The sequence below is a fragment of the Apteryx mantelli genome, chromosome 2 (assembly GCF_036417845.1).
Source record: "Apteryx mantelli isolate bAptMan1 chromosome 2, bAptMan1.hap1, whole genome shotgun sequence".
In the NCBI taxonomy this organism is placed as follows: domain Eukaryota; kingdom Metazoa; phylum Chordata; class Aves; order Apterygiformes; family Apterygidae; genus Apteryx; species Apteryx mantelli.
Window position 1 is genome coordinate 141,885,589 of NC_089979.1, and position 19,892 is coordinate 141,905,480.

The 19,892-nt window shown below is 42.1% G+C and overlaps 1 protein-coding gene across 3 annotated transcripts in view; it reads right to left on the reverse strand.

Moving 5' to 3' along the window:
• The window catches only part of DYNC1I1 (dynein cytoplasmic 1 intermediate chain 1), a 202,400-nt gene that overhangs the window by 83,290 nt on the left and 99,218 nt on the right, over positions 1-19,892 (reverse strand). For all 3 annotated transcript variants that reach the window (XM_067291673.1, XM_067291671.1, XM_067291674.1), the window contains exon 7: positions 8,416-8,505. In XM_067291673.1, coding sequence (XP_067147774.1) covers positions 8,416-8,505 — 90 coding nt within the window. The remainder of the gene's footprint in view (positions 1-8,415; positions 8,506-19,892) is intronic.

Genomic DNA, 19,892 nt, shown 5'->3' on the forward strand with positions numbered 1-19,892 from the left:
CTTCATCCAATTTCTTGGCGTCACGGGCAAATTTTGTCTTTGTTTTAGAGCTTGTGTGAGCAAACGGAGTAAATAGCCAATGGTCCCCTCTCAGGGAGCAGAAGCGAAAGCCCCACAAAAAGCCAGCGCTTTACTCCTGGCAGGGGAATGCCACGAGGCCGAGTGGCAGCGGCAGCGGCACGGCCCCCGCGGTGGCTGCCCACCCCTACCGCCTCCTCCGCCCGCAGCGCGCCTCCAGGACGGGCCGCGTTCGGAAAGCGCCGCCTCCACAGGATGCACCAGGGTCGCTGCTCCAGCGGTGCGACGAGCTGGTAGTACACTGCAACTAAAATGTGAGCATCGCAGGGGACGGAAACTGGGGCATCGTTATTACTATACATCCATCATGCCTTTGCCCACGTGTGATTTTAAATAATCATTATTCTAGTTATATTTCATATTTACTCATATTTCAGAAAACACCATCAGTATCTTTAAAGTTATGCCACACTAACCTTGCAACTATGTTAAATTCACAGCTTGAAAAGCCCTATTGACATCGCAGGAATTACGCTAACAGGGAATTTTGTTCCAAATTTATAATTAGACATACAAACAATGCATCATAAACAGACAGACAGGTTTATTGCAAAATTACGGAGACCTGTACTTACAGTTTAATTGTCAATCAAACGTCTCCAGTATTGGGCCTTCTACTACAGATTTGAGATTTTTACTTTTGAAAATGACCTTGCAGTCTTTCTATGCCACATTGGGTAAAAATAGCATCAGCCAAAAAAGATAATTCAGCATTGTGCCTCTGAGAACACCCAAGAATATATTAAAGTTTAACTCCAAACCGTGTCATATCTTAATGCCTAATGAAATGCAGAGTGGCACAGTTTAAAGTTGCAGTTTAAAATTATTTTCCAGTCACTGTGCTATGCCGCACCGGCTGCTTCTTTCAGATATCAGAACGATGCAGCACCATCTGATTTTCCTGTGGTTTACACTAGACTTTGGAGCAGAGGCAGGAACGCACGTTTGCCGTCTAGCACCCATGTCCAATTTTACCACGCACCCAGGGGCGAGGAGAGATTCAAAGCTCAGCAACAGGCAGGAGCATTTGTCTGGCCAGCATTACTGCAGTACTTGGCTCCCCCAATTTTCAGGTTACTTACTTTTAGGGCGCTCCCTGTGGTAGGGAGAGGCTGTTATCACCTTGCATAGATTTGCCTAAACCAGTCAAAGCTTTAGCTCTAAAAGACAAAATCTCTGCACCACACCTGGTCTGAATATAGAGGGTAGGAAAAATGCAAAGGATGGAGGCCCAATTTGGGCCTCAGGAGATGAAGCAGCTAAGAAGTTGGAAACTTTAGCCTTTGATGATCTCCTATGGTCCTGGCCCTATGCCTCCTACCTCTGGGTTAGTGGTCCCTGTGGAGCTCCACACATCCAGAGAACATCTACATCCCCCTGCACGGCCCCACTGTGTTGCAGAGCAACAATTACCAAGGCAGGAGCACAATTTGCCTCTAAGTGCTTTAGACAGAAGCAACGCATGTGAAAAAAAAAAGAATGACTAGCAAAAAGTACAGGTTGACCTATTGCAGCATCCACTACTGAATAGTAATTGGCACTAAGTGAACTCATCTGGCAAGGAAGCCTGTAATGAGGCAACATCCCACTGTCACCACTAAAGCATCGCTTTCCGAGAACCAAAGACAACAAGCATGACAATGCAGCAAAACAGCATAAAAGGGGAGAAAATAGCTGCAAAGGCAACTGGAAAACTCATTTTAAACTGCTCCAAATGGTAAAAATTATTTGCTAAATCAAATCCTCTCTGCAGCTTGGAAATATAAATTTATTACTTGGGCATTCGCCAACTATAACTGGCAAAGAAAATACAACCAAAAATCAATAGAAGAGGGAAAGGCAAAAAATAAACAGCTTGGGAGCTCTGGAGGGTTCACAAGCAATGGAGACACAAATGATTGCAGCTCTACCTCAGCAAAATCTCTCTTGCAGTTAGCAACGATCTGTGGGAGGCCAGCAGTCTATTAAACCCTCCTTGGCATCAGAAACACCTTGGCTAAAGTTTGTAGGGCATAAATCAGCTTACCTCATTCATCTGACTGACACACCAGATGCCCCCTGGCGATACTAAGCTTCATATTTTAACCTTATTTTCTTCTTTCATTCGGCTGCCTCTGAAGTTTTATTTGAGGCAATCTCTTCTTACAAGAATGTTAACATCATTACTTTTCCCAGTGTAAAACATTTCTGTAACTACTGCAAATACATGAAGTATAAGCAAAAAAACAAAACAGACAAGCTTGTTCTTTCAAATATGAAGATTTTCTAACCATTTATCTTTCAGAGCCACCTCCATTTTCCCCTTGTTCTTTTTCCCTTTCTGTCCATTACCTTGAATAAAATAAAAAGACTCTATGCAATTTTCTGCAATTTTTCTTCCTATCTGGAAGCTTACAGTTACTTTGATCTCAGCTTTCAACAGACACAGACTCTACAGACACTCTTCAAGGAAAACTAGGAGAAACATAAGTAGCTGAACAAAGTGGTTTTTTTTTGTTTTGTTACAGAGACCTATGTGATGTGACAATATCTTCAGATGTTCTATTTAAGAATACAGTATTTGGCTTCAAATATGTGCTTTACCTGGAATAAAAAACAAACAAACCACGTCTAACCTTCCACGTCTAACAAAACCTAACATGATGCTTGGCTTACCCATGCTACAAGCTATGTGCTTATTTCCTCAAATGAACATAAAACGAAAGCTACAGAAAAGTAAGACTTTGCTCTTGCTTATACACCGCAGCTTTGTAATGAGCTATCGTGTCTGCATTCTGCTTCATGGCCGGAGGAGTAAGACCTGCTGAACTGCTCCCCGGCCCTGCACAGCTAGCTGCTCACACATCCTCCAGGTGCCTGGTTAGGCAGCAAAGGGACCCACGCTGCAGCCTCCATGCGACCGCTGAGCCCTGCCTGCTCGTAGCAGGGCCACTGGGAAGCCAATGTAACCAGGGACTCACCGTAACTCAGCCCGTAGCCCCGAGCACACTCGTCCTGGTGTCTCTGGAGTTACGAGGTCAACAACATATATCACAGAAGCTTTGTACACAGTTTAATGTATAATATTACACAAAATAAAATAAAATTTACATTTAAAATTAAAATACTGTACAGTTATATATGCACAGAGGACACTGCAGAGGAAGAACATCTGAGGTGTTTCCGAAATGAAAGATATTCTACACTTTTGCATGATCAAAGAGGTCTAGAATAAGTAACAAAACCTCACCATGACATGAAGACAACAGATTTATTCAACCCTTATTTATGAAAAATAAGGGCATTTTATTATTTTACAAGTGATTTAACATGATCCTCAGAAATATCATCTTTCACATCAGGTCCTTAGCCCACAAATTTCCTTGGACAAAACAGAAAAAAAATACTTTGATTTAAAAAAAAAGTCCATGGACAGTTAATAACTAGAGATAAAAAATGCTTCAGTCTTGTCCTTATCTGACACAAGACTGTAGTAAATGTAATGTAATACAAATAATTGTGATGACAGTACAGGATTAAGTCTACGAATATTTAAATACTAGGATTCAAGTCTTCTCCTGAGGGAGTCAAAAAGATATTTAACAAACAGAGAAAGACCCATATTTAAATAAGTATAATAAGTATAATAGAGTATAAAAATATTCTCCCAGAACTTAAGCAATTGTACAAAACTGACAAAGTAAGTGAAGTACATTAAAGGCAAAAAAGAAAAAACAGAAATAATAAATGAATGAAAGAATGAACAAACTAATAAAAACAATAAAGCAGGAAGCAGCCTTGTTATGAGCACAGAGATATAATGAGAGACAGAAGGAGATTAGTATAAACCTTTTAAGAGTGGTATTATTTCTTTTAGTGTGCATTTAAAATCATGTAAACCTCAGATGTGCTGACTACTGAGTACAGTAGAAATGGCTGCGTGAGAACAGCAAGGTGCTGAGCCGCCCTCAGCAGCTCTGGTCCCTGTACCCTGACAGCCTGTGATCCTCTTGCTTTTCTTGCACTTCTCACTTTCATGTCAATCTTGATATATGCCATACGCTTGCATATCTTGGTTGTGTTGGGTTTAAAATGCAAGTCCCTGCATGACACAATTGCTAGACATAGAAACGGAGATTTTGAAGTGCATTTAGGAGGATTCAGTGCCTTAAATGCAAGCTCTGCAAGGCAGGGGCTATTTTCCCTAGGCGGACACCCCGCAGCAGATACAGCTTCTCTAATGGGGGCTGAAGGAACATCCCCGGAGTATGGCTAAACTGCGGTGACAGGATATATTGGCACATCTGAGCTAACTTTGGTCCAGGCAGCTGTGGTATCAACAGCCATGAAACTGTGGCATTACAGATTCTCTGGCAAATACACATAAGATCGCAGGGGCAAACCCGGCAACCTGTTTTGTTGCAGCTTCACGCAGCTGTCGCGGCTTTGTTGCGGCATTACTGATCCTTGAGCTGGCTCGAGCTCTGCTCTCTGCCCCCACAGCCTGCACAGCACACAGGTCCAGGGCGAGAGGTGGGTGCCCAGCTCTTTAAAGCTGTGGAGCCCAGGCGGCCTCATCACAGCCTTTTATGCAAGTTTCTGTGGATATAGCTACAGCTTTACGTAAATGCAGATCGGGGCCCACTTTCAAGACCCAGTCCATCCTGCTGTTCATGTGGTTTGCCCTGACACAAAGAGGTGCCTTAGTTGGAGCTCCAGAGCTCTCTGGCGGTGGAAAGCCCCATCCCACTTGATGCCACAGTATGGGACCAACCACCTGTTTACGTGGTCAGGAGAGGCTGGGAAAAGCCAGGGCCGAGCCCAGTTAACCAGCAGATATCCCACGCTTGGCTCTTCCAAGCACAGCGTGGAGACCGTGGGTCCCACATACAGGTGACAACAGGCAACCACATGGAAGAAACAAACATGGGTCCCGAGGCTTAAAACTGCTCTTCAGTCAGGTCTTCACCACCCACTCCAGGAATAGTTTTGGGGGCTAGAGCTGCTGCTCTGCCCTTAGTGCCTCGTGGGTGCCAAAGTGCTGCAAGAGGTGCTGTGCCAGGCAGGCTGCTGCATTGCAGGTGCACTTTGTGCTCTGTGGTGACTTTGAGACCAGTCCAACACAAGGTTCACAGCCTGCAAAAGGCTGTGCCTGCTGAATAAGCTCACCAAACCCAGCAGTGCAACTCTGGGGTATGTGGGAGGAAAACAAGGAAATTAAGCATGCAATAAATGTCTGTAGAATTAAATTGGAATATCTATAAACCATGGAGAAAAAAAAAATCACATTTCCTCTTAAAATACCATTATAAAAATAGAGCAATCCTGTCCTGTTGGCTTTGGGGAGAGGGAGACTGAACAGGCTGGATCCAGTCTTTATTCTTCATACTGACCTATTTTTGAGTTATACTCATGAAAAAATTGTCTGCCTCTCTCTCCCCACACTTCTCTCTCCCATGTTTTTTTTTTACACTCCTATAACTCAAAAAAGACCAAGCTGATTTTTTTTAATCTGTTAAAAAATGTGCTCCCTGAGCTGAAACCAAATTTCAGCCCAGAGCAAATTTTTATGGCTGGGTTATAAATCCCTGAAAAACAGGATTCATAATGGAAGTGCTGACACAGCCTTAACTACTATATAGCAGTGTGAATGGCGCCACTATAATATCTATTAGAGATTCTTTAAAAAGTTTGCAAAATATTGTCTTGCCTTGCAGAGAAAAAGAAGCCAGAGTACTTAATGCCAACATAAACATGCTTTTAACCCATTATGTGCTAATTTGCAGAAAAGCTATTAATTCTGAGTCGGCGCACAGAGTGCAGCACCGACAGGAAATGTTCTTCTAGACTCCTGTTGACTTGTAACATGGTTTTAATCACTTCCATGAAACACAAACGATGGCTTCAAACTCTGAATGTTGCTCAGAACATGAGAAGGGTGATTACAAAAGAGAGGCAAACAGGACTGTTGGCAAAAGGGCTAAAGCCAACAGGGAGAGAACGACACCAAACGATGAAAATGCGATTCCGTTCTCTGTCAATTTGGGGACAATTGCTTCATTTGATTCACAGCATTTAATGCCAGTCATTAGCACGCTGCTATTTTATCTATTTCACAACACATACTACAGGTCAAGTTCACTCTCTATCAGGAACGAATGCATTTTCTTCTTTCTTGAACCCAGTAAAGCATTAGCACCTTACAAAGCTGGTTCTGCTAAAACAAGCTGTGCCTTGCTTTTACATTCTGCAGTCTGTGTGTCAGAGAGACTAGGGCTAAACTAATCCAGTTGAGCTACTGCTCCTGTGAGGTCTGCTAGGCAAGGAAGGGAAGCACTTCCCCTAGACTAAACTACAACAAAGAAATAGGAGATGTTGGTGATGGCACTTGGTCAGCAAAGCACGTAAAAGGCTCTCATGAAAGCTCATGAAAAACTAAAATAAACTGGTTTAGGATTGTATTTAGGTTTTTTCTTCTTCTCTTCATACAAGAATGTCTGCTTTTTCCCCAGGTATAAATGCTAGCATTACTTTTATATGGAAATAAATGGGGAAGGGATCAATTGTAAGCTGAATATTATAGGAACATTCAGCAACTCAGGACAGTGCATAAGTGCAGTGATATCAATTTTTATGGCTTCTCTGTGTTAGGCCCAGTGACTGCTGGAGCCCATATCTAAGTTGACCCCACAGTTTTGGGAGAGAGGACCATTTTTAGGAAAAACTCAGTTTTCATTGCTGCTGCATCCCTCGCTCATGTCTTCAATTCTGCCATCGCTGCTTCTTGTGCTCAGCACAGAGCAGCAGTGACAGGGCCGCAGGAGAAGCAGCGGCCGGAGGAGTGGTAGTTGCGGAGGTCATGCCAGTGCAGCAGCAGGAGCAGCACCAAAGGAGGCAGCATCACGTTAGGGGCTTGTAGGGAATGGGGAGCGAGAGCCCTATTCTGTGTGCCTACAAGGACCAAACGAACAACAGGCACCACAGCATTTAAGGCACAGGCGATTTCTATGATGATCTATTTCCACAATGATTTCTATGATGAAGGAAAAAAGATCAATTTCTAATCAGAACAGTATGGCTAGTATTGGAACTCACTTCAGCGTATGAGGATAGCGGATGTGGTCACAACTCAGCAGACTCAGATTTTTCTGGCATTGACGTAAATCATGCCAGGCTCCCTTAGATGAGAAAGGAGCAGCATCCACTGCTGAATCCACAGATAATGCTTTCATGGACTTGTCGGTGAAATGACTCCATATTTTTCCCATAGTGAAACTATGTTGTGAAAAGCAAGTCAAAGCCACGGAATTATTCTGATAATGATCACGGCAGCAGGAAGTGACTGAGGCCCTACCTGAGGAGGTAAGTTACCTTTCAAGAGGGTAAAAAGCATTGTTAGTAATCCTGGCAATACAGAGCTAAGAAATACTGGATGAGAAACGCATTTCCTCTCACATTGGAGTTGCTGATATTTCAGCTTTATTCCCCCATTTCACACAGAAGTGAATGCTGACTGGTCAAAGTGATACACCAGAATAGCCAATAACCTAGTAAATTCCCAAAGATGAGGAAGATCAAAATTCATATCCCTGTTCTAATTTTGAAAACTAGAACTGAGAGAAGTAAATGAGACGCACCCAGAATATCTAGTGCTTTCAATGCTTCACATTCTCACCTGACATGCACCAGCTTGACATAAGTCCCATATCTGCACCAGAAAGAGCTAGAAGCCTGAATCTTTGTCTCTTATAACACATGAGACTGTCTCAATCCAGAGAAATGGAAAAAAGGACTAGAACTGCCTGGCTTCAGTTTTGACCTTAAATTCCCTGGTGGGGGCTTCCACAAAAGGTTTTGATTTTGACAGCCTACATTTTCCAGTGAAATGGTTTTCTGCTGGAAGATTCCTAACCACCGCTAGGTTTAAGTCTGCCCTTCTCAAACAGACCGACAGCTATGGGCTCTAAGTACCTTTGAAGATCAACCAACTTTATGGTGCTGCTGGAATGCTTGGCATTCACATTTTAAATCTTTCACTTAACTAGGCCATTTAAGCCTGAGGACAAGTAAGCACCAGTCCTGGAATCCAAGAATCCCTACTCTGGTCCCCAAATTACAAGGCCATGTTCCTTCTTCTAGACAGCCAAACTCCTGTGCCTTTCACAAGCTTCTCAGGCCTACTGGCTGGGTCACTGGGATACAGTTTGCTGCTTTTATGCCATTCATGCAGATCAGTAGAACTTGTGATTCTTTCCATTTTTCACTGTTCTCAATAATGGAATCTACTTATGAGAACAACTACTTACAGGACTGAGTCCTTTAAAACTGTAACAAAATCCTTTTTATTTTTTAAAGTACCTTCTTTCACTTCCTGCTTCTGGTCTTGATTTTCCATCTCCAAGTCATCCTGTGCTTTTGGTTCCACCATCTCTTCATCATCTTCATCCTCTAAAAAAAGAAATAAAGAGTTGTGAGATTCTCCTCTTTAAGGGGAAGGGAAATAGTGTACCGTCTTTACAGTTATAATCTGGTAGTAAAGACAGGTGGAACAAAGTTAACGACAAACGAAAATGTCTACATTTATACTCAAAATGTACCTCTCAGAAATTACCCCCAGACTGCAAGATAATATACTAACACAGGGCACCGGCCACTTGTGCTCCCTGTGGCAACTTCCCATCTCAGATGTCATCTGATTGTCTCCCTGACCTTGGAGATGACTTCTTGGATGGCATAAGAACAGATGCAAACATGTTTCAGCCTGGCAGCAATTCCACAGTTAGGACACCTGTTATCCAGACACCTCATTTCCAATTCAATTCTCACCAGATTAATTTGTCTTTTGACCTACAGGAAGGGGTTAAATAGAAGACTGACCTCAGGTCAGATGCCACTAGCAAGCAAACAAGCATGATACAGTTCTGAAAAGTCATCACCATCAACTGGGGGAACACAGCAACCAAAAGTGGCATTTGGAGCTTAAGAACCATTCTTGCATTAATATGAATTTAATGAACACTAAAATTTGACACATGTCAGTTACTACTGCCAGATGTTTTAATGACCTTTCCTGACCTATGCAAATGCCTCTCTCCTTTTCCCTCTCTCCCCACATTCACATGCTCTCATTTTATTCAGAAGGGCAAACTACTCATTCTTTTCCTTTATGTTCATCTGGAGTTACAAGGTTTCTGATTGTCAGGACCAAAACATAATATATTAGAGATGAAAAACAGTGTTGCACCAAAAAGGCTCAAAAAACTACCTAAACCTCATTACTTGGGTCAACTGTCTTGTTCCCAACTGGAGCAACATGATTCATTCTTCAATGCCCAGGGCCTGCACACAACACACACCCATGAGAGGGTGGGAATGTACAGTCTTCTAGATTCAGTGAACTACAAAGACTGAAAATAGACCTGATCCTAAAAATTAAAGTAGTAATTAAAATGCAGTAATTAAAAAATAGGATAAACAAGTCCTTGGACTATGTACATATTATTTTTCAAGGATTGTGGAGCAAAGACATACCATCAAGGCATAGCAAGCACGACCAGTGCATTGGGTCTGTCTGTTGCATGAAAGCACACGTGTCTTCCTGACCCAGAGCACTTGGCAAAACGTTGCAGCTCCTCTGGGGTTTTCTGAGCAATCTGCATATTACCATATGGTTCCTCATGACATGGCACTTCTCCAGGCATGCTAACTGCTTCTCTGACCTGACAACATGCCCCTTACACTTTGCAGTTGTGGTGTTTGGCAATTCTAACACTACTGAGTTAACAGTAGGCCTGGAAGCAGGAAGGGGACAACATGACATGCTTCTCAAACTGCTCGGCTACTGTCACCTTCTCCTACAAAGGCTGGCTACAATCATGCCTGGCTTCTTACGGAGATGTTGGTGCTGACAGGTTGCTTTCAGCCAACAGTAACACACAGCTGCATTTTGTTTTCAATAGCCTAATAGGCACCATACTATTCCCACCACTTTGCCTACCCCAGAACTTCTCCCAGATGCCCGCAGAGCGCTTGTTCCTAGCTGACATCACAGCTGCTGAGTATGGCTTAGCCACATGCTGTAAGGAACTGCTCAGCATAGACAGGTAGGCTTTTTCCTCTTGGAAAAAGAGAAAATCTTGGCATAAGATTTGCCGTCACTCCCCCTACTGCTAGTGACTGCAGTGAGAAAAGGAGGGAAAGCTCCTGGCCTTCAGCGGGGAGAGATAACTGTGTGCTCCCCAGGCTGTGAAGGGGGCAGGAACCGAGAATAGAAGGGGAGGTATTTCCAGTATTAAAAGCAATGCTTATGAATGCTACCCCTTCATCGGGGATCTGTTGGACCATGAAAGGAATCAGTTACTCATTACCCTTTATTTTCATTGGAAGAGCTTTTAGAGAGCAACTCAGAGCACATAAGTTAGGCAGGGTAAATCTGCTCTATCTGCTGGCTGAAAGGCAGATAGTATCCAACATAGTCAGCAGAGAGAGTCAGTAAGAAAAGCCCACCTGTTAACCATGCATAGGAAGGATAAAAAAGACCCATGTCATCAGCTTGTGGTGCATAGTGGAGATGGGAATGTATACAAGATATGAGCTAATCCCCATCCTGAAGGTACTGTTGAGAGGGCAGAGAGACACTCCCAGTTGCAAAGAAGAGATCAGAAGTGGGAGAAGAGAGAGGAGTGACCGGAGACAGGAGCAGTAGGGGAGTGAATGCTTTGCTAGCCTCAGGTACATATGCACGCACAGATAGGACCACAACTGTGTACAGACATAAGCACACAGACACACTTATGGGAGATATGTAATGAAGCCAACTCCCACAAGAGTTTTGTGCATCTGGCATTACAAGTTTTTGTTCCCTAGAGCACAAGTTCTTGGAGCCAGCTGTTTACATACGGATTTCAGCTTCCATTTTTAACCTGTTTCCAACCTGTCTGCTCATGGAGAAAAGTTTCAAAAGGTGAATGGTTCGAGAAAAGCGGCAGAAAGCAAACAAAAAATAAGCCAATATTTAAAATATTGTGATTTCTAAGGCAGCTTGCTAAGTTTTTAGTGCTTGACTTGTAATTTGCTAATGGATAGGGACAACATACCAAATGTGGAACCTGAGATTTAGTAGGATGTTTTCGGACTGAAGTGAACCAAACTGATTCCTGTCCCCTAGAAGTCCTTGATCCCCCTGATTTAGGGTGCCAAACTGCTTGCCTGTCTATTGCTATTCCTGCTTCTAAAGCAGTGAAGGAATGGCTGTGGCACAGCTGGAGCAGGGGGGTGTACTGATACTGCAGCACTAAGGTAGATCATCTCTGCTTCCCTTCCTTCCCCTTCTGGGAACAATCAAAACTAAGTTTCCCTGGATTTCTCTAGATTTAATTGGAGCAGGAAAAATAAGTAAAGGTTATTACAACACAAGCCATGCCTTCTTCTGTGGGCACATACACTGATATGTTAGTTTTACTGGGAAGGTAGTACAAGAGCTTGTAGTAGATTAGATACAGTTCAGATGTCCTTGTATATTTACAGAGAAATGTATATACATACACAGAATAACTCAGCTAAAAATGATATGGTTGTGAGCCAAGTGCTAAAATGTTAGCAAATGCCAGAATTTGGATTGCCTGGGCACGATTAGTGCCTTCCCCCTCCCCATGTACAAGCAGGATGACATCATGCTGGAATTTCCTCCCTCTTGAGTGCTTGGCCTCATTTTCTGGGTGCTCAACAAGAGACACCTGGGGCCTGAAATGCAGAAGTGTGGAGAGTTGAAATCAACTGGGCCTGTGCTTGGAGTGGAGAAAGCGCTATAGAAATGCTAAGCATGCTAAAGCTCCCAAATCTCTCACATTCAACTTCTAATAGTTGTCATTCTGACATTTTGCCCTTTCTCTCCCTGTGCCCCAGTACTTTTGCATGAATACAATAATCGTATGAAGATAATAATATTCTCACACTGCACAGAACTGTTGCAAAAATACACTCATTAGGATTTGGGGCATATTCAGATGTTGTCATGGGAGCTTGTGAAGTGATTAATGTTTTTTGTTTTCAGAGTAACACTTGGACCATGTGCACGAACGTAAGGTCTAAGGCCAGGACAACAAAAGGCAGAGAATAAAAACCAGAAGGGTTAAAAACTGACTCCCCTTTGACGGGCTGAAACAAGAATCCAGTGAGGAAAAAAGAAAAGTTATCATGTAATTAAAACTGTACCATCATGCATATTCAAAAGAGCTAATTAAGGATGCCCAGGAAACCTGCATTCTGGAACATCCAATTCTGCTTGGCTTTGCAACCTGAATGTTTATTTGCCATAGTTCTTTTCGATATTATGCATTATTTATTTTTGATGAACGCACACTTGCACATGCTCATAATACACCCATGTGTGATTGTGTATAAGTACGGTTATGCATTTGTATGTTTGACTGTGCATACACATAAGTTACAAAATAACGGGAATACTTCAGCATCCATTTCCCTGTATTTTACTTAACATGAAAAAGATAACATTAATTGCACACTTACTGGAAAATCTATGAATGTCTACACGGTTATTTGCTTCCACATATGCCTACTCAGACCGGATATGGCACAGCTGTAATTGTGACGGAGATTAAGGCAGTTCTGTAGTTCCTGAACACAAATTGCCTTTCCCATTTAAGAACATATCTGACATTGGGAAGTTTAGAGAAATAACTTTTTAGCTGCTTACATAGCAGTAGTGAGAGTCTTGTAGTCACACTTTGGCAAACACAGAGTAGCTACTAACACCAGTAGTGTTACAGCCTGTTCAGAAGATCTAACTCAAACCCCAAATGTCTATTAAATGAACCACATGAAAAAGAGCCAGTAATGAAGAAGTGTATAGCTGCAGTGTAACACTTATCCTTTGCAGATCTCAAAGGAGTTTGCAAGGAGGCCAGTTTTATTATCCCCACTGTACATGCAGAAGCTGACACACAGACCCACTCACTGCAGAGCGCTCAGCAGGCCAGTGGCAGTGCGGGGAATAGAGGGTTGACTTCAGAGTTTCGATCTAGCGTTCTGCCCACCTGGCCACCCTGCCTTTCACTGCAAATAAACTCTTCATCTGTGGAAATGACCTTTAAATGCTTAGGTTAAACAAGATGCTGAAGTTGGTGGAGCCATATGTGGGATTAATAGAGATTGACATAGCTGGTCCAAACACTGTTTCTTCCTAACTCAGAGCTTGATGGCTTTGTGGGCTCTAGGAGGTGGCCAGTTAGCCCTGACAGTGCTGTGTTTAACGTGATCAAGTAAAAGCAGAGCAATTGTTTTCAACTTGTATTTGGCTTTGAAGATTCCTGTTTTTGTTCCAGACCAGAAGAAGGTCTTGTGTGTCCAAAAGCTTGCCTGTTTTTTCCAACTATAGAAGTCACCCTAATAAAACAGTATGAGCTCTCCCTACAAACCTAGCTTTGTTTAAGCTGTACATAAACTACTAATTTTCGAATGCTGCCCAACTATTAGCTCCAATGAGCCTGCTCTGTGCCTGGCCTTTGCCTTGGCCTCCACAAGGAGGGATCACCATTTTGCAATCACAATAAATGGAGGGAAAGCCCTGTAAACATGCAGCTAACCCTCTGGCACCTGCAAAGGAAATGTCCAGATGTGTTGAATTGCACCAAATGTCCACACAGTGCACAGAATTATAGATGATCTCAAAGAGTCAGACCCCACATTTTTAGACAGCTGGACTATTTATTATCTGCTTGGACTTTCCAGGTTTTTAAATCACTGTATTTATTTTTACAGCATGTAAAAACATACTAGGCACATTTAGGACAAAATAGAAGACAATATTCCTGGCTCAGATAATTTCTAATGTCATTTGAGCAAAACGAAATTACATCTGAGAAGACTGCACAGGACACTGGCTCAGGTTTTTAATTCTTGCATACTGTTGCATACTGTTTTGGTTGAGCCAAACCTGAGTTTCAGATTGCCAGCTTTAGGCAGCTAAGCACTGGTACTGCTCAAACAGTTTACTAAATAGCAAATTTTTTTGGAGGTTTTATGTAACACAGGCCTCTGTTCTGCTAATATAGGTGCCACCTATATAACATGCAGGCTGCATGTTATGCATTCCTCTTGAGTTGAGGATTTACACCTCCTCAGACCTGCACCTTTGAGACCAGCTAAGAAGTTCCAGCTTCTGTGTATTGTTTTAAGTATTGACAGATATAATGAATTAGACTGACAGCTCTGTTTTTAATTCTGGGTAGGTACAAACAATCCCTTTATTAATGATTTATCTTTAAAATGGAAATTTAATTAGCATCCGAATTATATATTTTATTGTGTGAGTCACTAATGAATGAGAAGCCAGTGGCTTATTAAACGGGCTTTCGTATCAGCATCTACATTCCTTCAGTGCATGAAATGCATTTAACAAAACCAAGTGTCTTCACAAGAAGCAGACTTGATATTTGCAACTGTGAAATACCAGAAACTGTTGCACCACTTTTATACTTATAACTGTTCATTTTGCTGTTTCTGATATGAATGAATTAGAAACTGAGCAAGGATAAATGGACCTGTTTTTATATTGACATAAGCCTGGATCTCAAACAAGTTAAATATTGCTGGCATTATCCTCAGAAAGAGTTAAAACATTATCTTTCCTTTTTGAGTACGTTCTTTCCATCACTAGCAAAATATGCAACAAGCAAGGAAACATGTACTTTTTCAAATAGGACTGCTTGACATTTCACATTTTTGAAAATCTATGATTTGCAATCTGGCTGAATGACCTATTTTTCATATAATGTAATTTTTTGAAATATGTCCAGTTTTTCACTTTCATCTTTTAACTGCCCTTTGAAGCAAGAAGAGAATTAATTCATCAGTGGATTTTGTTTGCGAGTGGGATGTGAGACTGGACGTACACTGGGCACATGTTAGTCATCCCAGATGGAAATATTCTTGCATGCAGGCTCTTCTTGGCAATAGGCAGCTGCCTCCTAAAATCCATTCCAGTTAGCCAAAGCGGGGAAGACTACTCACTGCTGAATACTGAGAAAAACAAAGGTGAACAGATCTTGGCTTAAGCTCTGTGCAAAGAGCAACAAATTCCAGATTAGAATTTCATGTGAGTCTGAGCTTGGAAGCATATTTGCATCTAAGTAACATATGCATGCAAGGTATCTCTGCTTCCTTCCCAGAAAGATACTTCAATGTGTGTTGCAGGAACAAGCAACATTAAAAAGATCCAAAGCATCCTCCTAGAGTTCCACACCTCTGACGCAAGACACTTCCAGCACATCATATTGTCTTTATGAACTAGTACAAAGAAGCCATGCTTTCTAATGGCATTATGTTCACCATATCTAAAGAGAACAGAAGGAAAAGAAAGGGCAAAATAAGACGAATGAATGTCTGGAACTATTATATGGTCACAGCACCTAAAGGACTTGAACAGAAGCCTGTGACATTCTTCCTTCACTTTCCTTCTATGCCTTTTCTAATGCCTGAAAAAAAAAAGAATGATCTGTATTTTCTTTGAATGCAGTTCTGCAAGAGCAAGAATAAATCACAGCACGGCAATAAGACCGGCTAGCATCTTCAAACTTCCCCCCTTTTTTTTATCTTGAAGTGCTATGTTGCTCTTTTGTAAAAGAGTGGTTTCACATGTTAAAATACAGGCTGTGTGAATCAAATTGCTTTTTCCAGCCTCAAGTATACGCTCTGAATCGTCTTGAGGAAAATACAGTTTTAAAATTCAATCATAAAACAAAATTAATAATGTTTTGCATTTATATATCACTTTAATCATGGAGGTTCCAGGGTATTTTTCCCTGGAATTAATAAATTTAGCCTAACATCTTCCATGATGAGCAGGCTAGTAATATTACACCTGTTTTACAAGTGTAGGACTAAGACACAAAATCATAAGTTTTCGTCTTGTTTCTTGCAAAATTAAATACCACTCATGTATTAGTCTGCCACATCCTAAAAGAGCTTTCTGATTCCATTCCTTGCATCTGCAATGCAAATCTCTGCAACGTTCACCCGTCACCCCGTACAGAGTAGGTGATGCTGGTGGGCATTACAACCAGATCCCTAGAGTCCTCTCAGGCTTCAGCCATCCTTGTACCAGTGCAAGGAAGGAAATCCACATTTAACCCAGAAAAAAAACACTGTAGCCTGAATAACTGAGAGGAGCCATTTAGTTCAGAAAATATATATAGGTCATGTCTGTACTATTGCCGCTTAAAAATTTGTCCTGAAATTTACTACACTTCCCTCTTAAAATAAGTACCTCATAAGTAATTTTTACTCAACATTTCTTTGTAAAGCTCTCCATAACAACTACTGCATTGAATTACTCCTGGTCAGGGCATTCTCAGGTCTTCTGGTATATGATTTCTCATAACCATCTCCTGATCTAGTGTTTCACCACTCAGCTCTTGTTCCTATGCCTCTTCCCGACTTGTGTTTGCAGTCAGACTTCTTTTTGGTACATTATGAAGACAGATCTTATTTTTCCATTTTGTGACAAATGATAGACTATCACAGCCAAATGGCAAGAAAATGTCACAAAAAAATGTTGTTTGTTTTACTGCAGCATTTCACAAAGCTCCATATTAAACTATACAAAACTCTTCACAGCCCTGATTACAAGCGCTTGCACTGGTTCAAATATTAGAATCAATGCCTCAGAATATAATCATTTCTTTACTAATTAAAATGGAAAGCTGCCTCTGATTCTCAAGTGAAGCATTTGCCTAACCCGAGAAACTGATTTTCCAGTTACTTGGCCTGAGCACAGTTTTCAGTTGTGGTAAGTGTCTCAGAATTCAAAGTGTCCCTTGTTTTTAGTTTCTGGTCAGTCTCGACCAGACATGGATTTTTCTCTCCTCTTTTGGACTGTTGCAACATCACATTGGTTGAAAGCATTTTTCAATCCCCAGAGAGCTAAACTGCAGAGAACCCCATTGGAGTCATCATCTCTTTCCGCTGATTCCCTTTTCTCCTCTTCCTCCCTCCCCAAAGCCCATGTTCAATTCTATTGTGTTTGAAAATATTCCAACTGGAAGATGTAGCACAAAAACAAAAGTACAGAAGTTTCCTTTTCCTGGTCATGGTTGGACCTTCAAATAAGAATGCCAACGTGAAATAATGGTAGAACAGCAGAACTCTTACAGCAGCATTTACAGACCTCCAGCTCTGAAACCAAACAGCATAAGTTTAAAATATCCTGCTGTAGCATAACTCTGATAGTGTTGTCTTGAGGAAGAGAGGGATGAGATCCTACATTTCCATGGAAGATGGGGTTGCTAAGTCATGCAGGTTTTCAGAGTCTCTAAAACCTGGAAGAGGTGATTCCCTACTGTGCCACAGGAGGAAATCACGTAATGCCAGCACCACTAAACAATTCTTGCCCTGGGAAAGGGCACCAAGACACGTGGCTGATTTAGTGGACTGGGCCTCTTAAAGTCATTTTCAAACACTCAAATCATGTAATAGTGTTAAATCACAAAAGCCTAAGTATGTTAATGAAAAACAGCTCCCAGGACTAGCGGTGATGGTAAAACAAAAGCTGCTTTCACTTCACACATGCGCGCGCGCGCGCACACACACGCACACACACACACACGATGTATTGACATTTACATAGCACCCAATTCAAAGGTCAGGCCCTCAGCTGGGCACTAGGTACTTAAGGTTACATTCTAGAGTGAGGGCAGTCTGTGGGGTTTTTGCTGCTGACTTAGAGGGGGCCAGGACTTCACTCATATGCTCACTCATTCCAACTGCAAATGCCACTATACTCCATAGGCCACTTCTCCCATTTTCCATGATGCTTTTGCTTGAGCAACATTATGAAAGCTTGCCATTGTGGAATAAAATCATTCTCCACTTCTATGCTGTGTGCCTGTCAGTGGAGTCACACTAATAAACTTTAGGTTAAATTCTGCAACCCTAACTCATGTCTTAACTTCTGTCAGGCAAAGAGCAAGAGCTCTTTGACTGGGTGGGCCTTTAAGAGTTTGTCTCTTCTTTGCCTTTTGGATATGAGGTATCGCTTCAGTCCAAGACCCTGAAATTAGCTTTATGACCACATAGTTGTTTGCATGACCACAGTTTAACTTTTAACTCCATCTCTTACACAATTCTTGCTCTCTCTGTTCTATGGCACTTTATGAATAAAAATCAACACTTAAAAAGAGGCATCAACTTTTGTAACTGAAATATCTGAGAGCACAAATCTCTACACTTACACACAAACCTCAACAGAGAAAAACAGAGACAAGACTGCTGATGTATTACAAGGATAATTGGGAAAAAAAGCTATATTCATAAACAATTACCACAGCGAGTACACAGAACCTCCCTCTCTTTGTCTCCCTGACACACACATGGATACACTTTGCTCAGCACTTTAAAAATAACCATTAGTGATTTTGCAGATGTATTTTGCATGAGCAAAGGTTCATTTCAACATTTGTCTTTAAAAAGGCAGGCAAAAAATGTTTTATTAAAAAAATAAATAAACTACAGAAGAACAGCTGGGTCAGGGCCCTATGAGTATGTGCTTATTACTTATATAGGCACTGAACAGACCCCAGTTAATTCTGTTTCTCACTGACGCCACTTCACCTTAGTCATCGGTATTAGCCTTGATTTGCATCAGTGTGTGTGAAAAAGGAATTCCCTCAGGCAGTTTGGAACTTGCCATATTTTAATTTCACTGTTTTTGTCCTACTGCACTGGAAGAGTAGAGGCTTCCTCTTCTAATGTCTTATTTTCAGGGATATCAAGGTACTTTAGTGAGTTAAATCTCCCACCTTTTGGTGGTAGGGGAACCAAGGTGCAAGCACCTCAGCTGTTTGCCCAAAGTGACATTTGAAGTAGCTGCAGATGGTGGAATAAAATCCTGGTCTCCTGACTCCCAGTAAGATCCCTCAGCCACTGCTTCCCCTCAGGCATGCGAGCAGGGCTGCTTTGGAGGCTGTTCAGCCTCAGTCAGTCAAACCAGCTGTTAAAAATCACAGCTGGTTTCCCCAAACCGCTTGTTTCAACCTGCCTGCCGAGCACCCTGCACTCTGTGTTGCTGCCCCCACGCTGGGTGGCCTCACCGACCACCACCTCCTCCCTGACCCTTGTCTTCCTCCCTCGGGAGCTGCGCAGCCTGAGCACCCCCAGGGCTGACTCCTGCTGCCCCTCCGCCTCCCACGGGCCATGCAGCAGGAGGCTCCAGCCACTTCTACGCCGGCTCTGCTCAGGGTTGCACGTGCAAGTCTCCAGCTCCCCTGCAGGAAGGCCTCTTTCTTCCTCCTGGCACCTCCCCAGTCTCCCTGGCATCAGTCTTCCTGAAGCAGATACCAAAAATCCCTAACTTGCAAGCCAGTGGTTTGTGCGTGCAGAGCGCCATTCCCACCTGCAGATACCTGTTTGACATAGAAATACCCTTGAATTTGGATGCTTAGGTGAAGGAGTGTTTGGAGCTCTGTTTCTAAGGCACTAACTTAAAAAAACAAAAACACCTTCCCCACTCAAAGTTCCCAATTTTTATGGTTAAAAACCCCAGCTTATCCACTGCAGCTCTGAGCATCCAGGTGCATCAGTTTGTGCAGTACTTAAACTTAACCAAATTTTGTTGTTTCAGATGATCTAAATGGACAGATGACATCTGCATTTTGGATGTAGGGTAAGATTAAACTGTACCATGACTTGTCACTGGAATACGCTTCTTCTTTTCCATTTCACAGTTCAAATTCATCAGGAGTATCATTTCTGTGGCTACTTTATATCTTTCACACTTTGGGAAATGGATGCTTTGAAGTGCCGTACAATAGGCTGCCTGT